At 32.9% G+C, this 6,420-nt stretch overlaps 1 protein-coding gene across 1 annotated transcript; it reads left to right on the top strand.

Moving 5' to 3' along the window:
• Positions 1-764: 764 nt before the first annotated feature.
• Positions 765-6,407, top strand: LOC134250076 (serine/threonine-protein kinase greatwall-like; the record flags this gene model as incomplete). The annotated part of the gene is made up of 9 exons (XM_062732428.1): positions 765-809; positions 903-983; positions 1,199-1,254; positions 1,677-1,777; positions 3,872-3,963; positions 4,263-4,402; positions 4,873-4,961; positions 5,738-5,844; positions 6,267-6,407. Coding segments are annotated over exons 1-9 (852 nt in total), but the record flags the coding sequence as incomplete, so codon positions are not given.
• Positions 6,408-6,420: the final 13 nt, after the last annotated feature.

The raw sequence follows: 6,420 nt of genomic DNA, 5'->3' as shown, positions 1-6,420 counted from the left end.
ATTTTCAGAATCCAATATATAAAACTAGATATAGTTATTCAAATTAATTTTGGTTGTTGAGAATATATATACAAAAAAATAAATTCAAAAGTGACAAATGGTTTTGGAGAATGACCTCATTAGAAAGAGAGCCACATGTATGGGTATATAAGTTGGATTACCTCATGTACACTTTGATGTAGTTATAAGGATGGTTAGTTGGGGTTGGGAATTGGCAAATTATAATTTTTCGCAAATATATTTTGAAAAACAAAAAGAAAATCACACGCGCGCGGTCATCAAAATAGGATGATTGTTTTACTCGGACTTTATAAAGAAGCACCAAGAGTAATACAACATCGGTTATGTTTTTATTCATTTGTGGAATAAAATGTACTTTGTTATCCGTGTAATAATATTGAAAAATGTTATTTGAGACATTTACTTTTATTTAAATATTTAGCCATCAATTTAATCATGATCAACATTTAAAAAAACCCCTTATAATATCATTCATTTTAGTCATTTGCATCATTTTAAGCAACATTTGAATAATATGAGGAGGATTGCAAGTGGCGATTTTATGTATGGAACGTGGGTATGCTTACGCACGGGTTCAACATGTATAGGAGTCGTTTTGACTTGAAACCGTCTAATGTGACTCTCCAGTTAAAGGAGGTAGATTTTGTATCCATTATGCCACCAAATACGAAAAAAGTAAACTCGGAAGCAATCTTTGTTATGAATAAAAACATCATGTAGACAATTAATAAATAGATGTGAACATGGAGGACACAGAGCATAAAGAACCTGGAAGTTTTCCAGATAAGGTTAGTCGGGGAATCATGCATAAACGTAATCGATGAATGTATTTTGGATATTTTAGACAGCACTAGAGGCACTGACCTATTGATTTCCTGTAGAAAAGTGGACATGGGGATTTAGGCGATGGTCTGTCCACTTCTCTAGAGAGAATAGCACTGACTCCAGCTACTAGTATTGATGTCAGTTTAGTTTATATTATTTCTTAACAATGAAGCAAGGGACAGACGCACTGAGGGAGTGTCTAGAGTCTAGGCTTGGGTTTACATGTTTTTGTTTTTTGTTTTGATTAAGAAGATCTAACGTAACAGAGTTTCAAGAATTTTGATTTTTTAATGAAAGGAAAACATAATGTTTAGGCTAATTAAAATGTTACATGTATGTAACTTCATTTTAGCCTACATCGATTGAGGACTTTGTTTTTCTGAAGCCAATCAGCAGAGGGGCATTTGGGTAAGAATTATCTCTCTGTAAATAGTGAAATGCCAACAACAGCACTATTCCTTTTCAATGCAATTAATCGCTGTTAATAAAGTTTCTTTAATTGGTGAGGCTACTTTGTCACATTATTTCTACGATAGAGATTTTGATAAATTTTCTTGAATGAATTTTTACTATTATATTAAATACTTGGTGTATTCCTATATAATTTTATTTCATGTAAACTTCACAGTGTTATTCCTAAGTTTATTGTGTTGATAGTATGTATCCATTATTCATTATGAAGTCAACTAAGATACATAAATATGTGTGTTATATTGTGCATGATAAGCATTATTAGAAATAAAAAAAAGGACAAATTATATTTACAATGAAAATAGTTTCACTTTGTTTTAATTTAATTGAATAGACAATCATTTTTTTCCAACTTGAAGGAAAGTATTTCTGGGACACAAGAAAAATCAAGAAAACAAGAAATATGCCATCAAGGTGATGAAGAAATCCGACATGGTTAACAAGAATCTGGTGAGCCAAGGTAAAGGGTTCTGTGTAACTGATGTATTATTGTACAATAAGAGAAGCTTTACTAGTGTCATGCCTTAGTTCATACTGAGTAACTCACTGGAAGCTTTTGTCATTGTTATGATCCTAGTAAACTAATTAACAATGTTAAATTATCTTAATGTTTATCTGTTTGATTGTATTCATCTACTTAAAGGGGGAGGAAATAAGCACCTCCTTCAAATTTACCTGGTCTTAGAACCCCTGTCAATCATCTAAAATGAAGCCTGGGATTGGATACTTTGATTTGATTGACATTTAGTTTGCTGCTGTTGTGTATATCTTGTGTACCTTGTTTGGAGATCGTACCGACCATCGAATTAACTTTCAGGCTTTTGATGTTTTGATGCCTACAGCACATGCAAACGTGATAAAGAAGCAATCAAATCGGGTTTTTTTTAATTCATAAGAATATGCCATAAATATAATCAATCTATTAAATAATTAAATAAATGACAAGAAAAATCATGGCTGTATAATATATATTATAAATTTAAATTTAAAAGAGGAGGATTTCATATCACGATTACAATCGATAATTTTAATTTCCGTGTCAAAACATGAGTTAACGTACATTTATTCCTCCATTAATTAACAAAATAAACCGACCTGCGTTTGAAGCTAGTATCATGGAATTAAATAAAATTATTTTTTAAAACAAGTATGACAACATTGTAACATTGTTCCAACATGAGTCAAGCGAATAAATTTATATTTATAAGACAAACCTGTACGTATACGTGTCGCTTTTCTTCGAGACCTGGTGACGAAGTTACTGTATAATAAGAAGTTTTAGAAGAGAAATTACTTGGAATATAACATCTTGCTTTGTATTTAATGTTTGAAATTACTAATGAATTCCGAAAGAAAAAAAAACGATGCAGATGATTCCATTCCCGTTTTATGTAGCTGTTGGGGAATCAACCCCGGTCCGAAGCTTTAGCCATTTTTACCGAACATGCGTTATGGAAAAATCAAGAAGGGTTTATCTTAAAAAGAGATTTATTTAGACAATAATATTTCTACTTCAACATTTTATTCTCAAAACATCGTTTCCAAGTTTCATTGTTATTTACCGAGAGACTGTTTTATGATTCACTTTCTTCTTTCGTTTTGCGTAGACGATATGTAATTGAATTACTTCCCTTTTTGTCGCCAGATTACAACGACAGATTTTGGTGCTTAATGTATTTTCGTTATAACACTTAATTAAGAAACACACTGTATATAAAAATGTCGAATTATTAAAAATATCAATTATTTTTAAAGAAAGAAATTGAGAAGGATTTTGTCTGCAACCAGAAAAATGCTTTATTTCGCATTTCAATTCATGAGCTAAACTTGAAAAAAACGGCCTCGGTTTACAAAGTCGTGGGAAAACCAATACAGGTAATACACTCAGGTAACATCCTGTGTATATAGGTAGTGTATACAAGCCAGCGTCGTTCCCTCGGGGCTTCTCAGCCGCTTCTATTAAGCTCCACCCCACACCAAACTTACCTGAGGAAAACCGTACGGTTAAAAACCTCGGCCTTTAATGACATGCAAGTATTGTTTCATGCCTTAATCAGCTTCTTTACTATCAGTCATCAGAATCTAAATGTGTAGAAAATTGTACATGTTGGCCATTATTTAAACTTGTATAGAATTCCATTTCAGATGCATTGGCTTTATCCAACAGTCCATTCTTTGTTATATATTATGTTGTATTTCAGTGTTAACAGAGAGAGATGCCCTAGCTTTATCCAACAGTCCATTCATTGTTATATTGTGTTGTATTTCAGTGTTAACAGAGAGAGATGCCCTAGCTTTATCCAACAGTCCATTCATTGTTATATATCGTGTTGTATTTCAGTGTTAACAGAGAGAGATGCTTTAGCTTTATCCAATAGCCCATTCATTGTTATATATTGTGTTGTATTTCAGTGTTAACAGAGAGAGATGCCCTAGCTTTATCCAACAGTCCATTCGTTGTTATATATCGAGTTATATTTCAGTGTTAACAGAGAGAGATGCCCTAGCTTTATCCAACAGTCCATTCATTGTTATATACTGTGTTGTATTTCAGTGTTAACAGAGAGAGATGCCCTAGCTTTATCCAACAGCCCATTTATTGTACACCTTTACTATTCCCTGCAATCTCAGAATAACATTTTCCTGGTAAGTATACAGTCTACATGTCACAGTGACTCACAGTTTTCTTTATCCATCTAATAATGTCCGGAGATTTCTCTCAATCACAGCAGAATAAGATATTAACATGTACATCTACTTTTGAATGTTAGGTGAAGATATTAACATGTACACCCACTTTTGAATGTTAGGTGTTTTAAGAATGAGTGATGCATGTCTCTCTTAGAATCAACCAGCAATACTAAAAGAACTAGAATTAAGGGGGTGTCAATTGTAAAAGAATGAAACTTATTACGGTAAATTTTCTACATGTAATATGTTAATAGATAATGGAATACTTGATTGGTGGGGATGTTAAGAGTCTGTTGGCTGTCTATGGTTATTTTGATGAGGAAATGTCTCAGATATATGCAGCAGAAGTTACCCTGGCTCTGCAATATCTACATTCTCATGGAATCATACACAGGTATGTAAATTATCTACAAGAGTATAAAATATCATAAGTGTTTAACTAAGCTATAAGTGAGTTATCCAAAATGTTAGCGATTTATAAGCATGAGGGTTTTTCACAGTTGCCTGAGTTATACACAGATGTTTGAGTTGACTGCAAATGTATAAATGAATTAAAGACTGGTGTCTGCTTTGCCAGCTCGTATTTGAGTTTTTCCAAAGGTGAGAGTGTTATCCAAAGGTGTGAAAGTTATCCACATGATATGTCAGAGTTATTCACAGGTGAACAATTTATTTTCAGGTGTGTGAAGTTTTTGTGTGTGGAAGAGTTATCCACACAATAAAAATTCAAAGAAATTCAAAGATGATTTAATATATTGAATTATTCTCTCAACATTCTCAAATTACATTAATTTTTAGCAAAATAGTTAAGTTAATAAATACATTTGTGTTTTTATTAAGTTAGCATTTTGATTAACCTAACAGGGACCTAAAGCCTGACAACATGTTAATTACCGGTAAGGGGCACCTGAAACTGACAGATTTTGGACTCTCTAAGATTAACCTAGATGATGGTAAGTATGGAGATCTTTGATGGAGATTCTGTGTTTGTTTTATATAAAAGATAAATTTGCAAAAATATGTGATCCCTCAAATGAAATTTGCCCTCTGGATAGTTTGAAAATTATAGGGTAAATATTTGCAAATCACCATTTTATGTCAGTTATTCAATGCATTGCTAAACTAGAAGAAAACTTTAAGGCATGGCTTTCTCGAAGTTACATAATTAGCTTCTGAAATTTACACAGTTTTCATTAACTGTTGAAATATACATGGGATAAAAATTCGGGCAAATACCAATTAGTGTATCGAATACTGTTAATCACTTTTTATTTGCGAGAACTTTATTTTCGCGTAATTACATGAGCCATTGTGCTCGCGAAAATTAAATTCTCGCGTATGATAGTATTCCTTAAGATTATATAGAGCAATAACCACAATTCGTGAAAATTTTGTATTGCTAATCAAGAGTCAATGACTATCTTGCGAAAATAAGGTGTAGCGAAAATTTAGTGATCTACAGTTACCAGTAACATTTTCTTGTCAGGCAAAGAGGTGGAGCTTAAGTCGTCTCATCATTGTCAACAACAATTTAATGTTCCTGATGTTAATTCTTAACCAATGAGAAGTTATTTGCCATTTGACAGACACTAATTACGTAGCGCTGAGAATGCAATGCCTTACTGAAAGGCCACGCTCACCTGGGAATGGTTCTATAATAAAAACATACAGGTTGATGATCTTATTGTTAACATTATACATAAGTTGGGATGATGTTCTTTTTACACAGGGAGTGTCCCACCAGAAACACAGGGGACTCCCCTCCCCTACAGTAAAATGGCTGGTAACCTCAGGACACCTGGTCAAATATTGTCACTCAAAAGTAATCTAGGATTTGTAAGTATTATACAAGTAATTACTGTACAAATGTAAGGACTTTGAATTAACTTGTACTTTGGGGCATAACTTTTATTGGGCTAGATTAAGTTTGTTCTGATCATTGTCATTGATAGATGAAAGAACATGTTTGGGGGAACAAAAATCAGAAGCCTAAATCTATTCCTATAGAAAAATGAAAGTCAAAAAACTTAGACATATACCTAGAGAAAATGAAAGTCAAAACGTGATATTTATTCCTATAGAAAATGAAAGTAAGAAGCTGAAATTTAAACCTATTGAAAATGAATGCCAGAGGCCCTCTAGAAGCCATTATTTATGACTGTTTAATACACGATGAATTTAGGTCATATGATATTTTTTTTTAAATGAATTGATGCAGTATGCTTTGATTAAAGTAAAATATATTTTTTTAACTTCAGAATCTTCGTTCCATAAAGAAACACAAACTGAGTTCCCTGTTGGAGGAGAGTGGATCACCCAAGTCTTTTGGTTCCCTTAAATCCCTCAACTCCCCAATTTGTCAGTCGTCAGCCAAACCGATGTCACTCCGAGAAAGAGTAGTCAGTCAGAGCA

The sequence above is a fragment of the Saccostrea cucullata genome, unplaced genomic scaffold (assembly GCF_032062105.1).
Source record: "Saccostrea cucullata isolate Sc308-1 unplaced genomic scaffold, CSIRO_AGI_Scuc_v1 ctg17445, whole genome shotgun sequence".
Lineage (NCBI taxonomy): Eukaryota > Metazoa > Mollusca > Bivalvia > Ostreida > Ostreidae > Saccostrea > Saccostrea cuccullata.
Note: the sequence above shows the minus strand (reverse complement) of the source record. Positions and strands in the feature narration are given on the sequence as shown.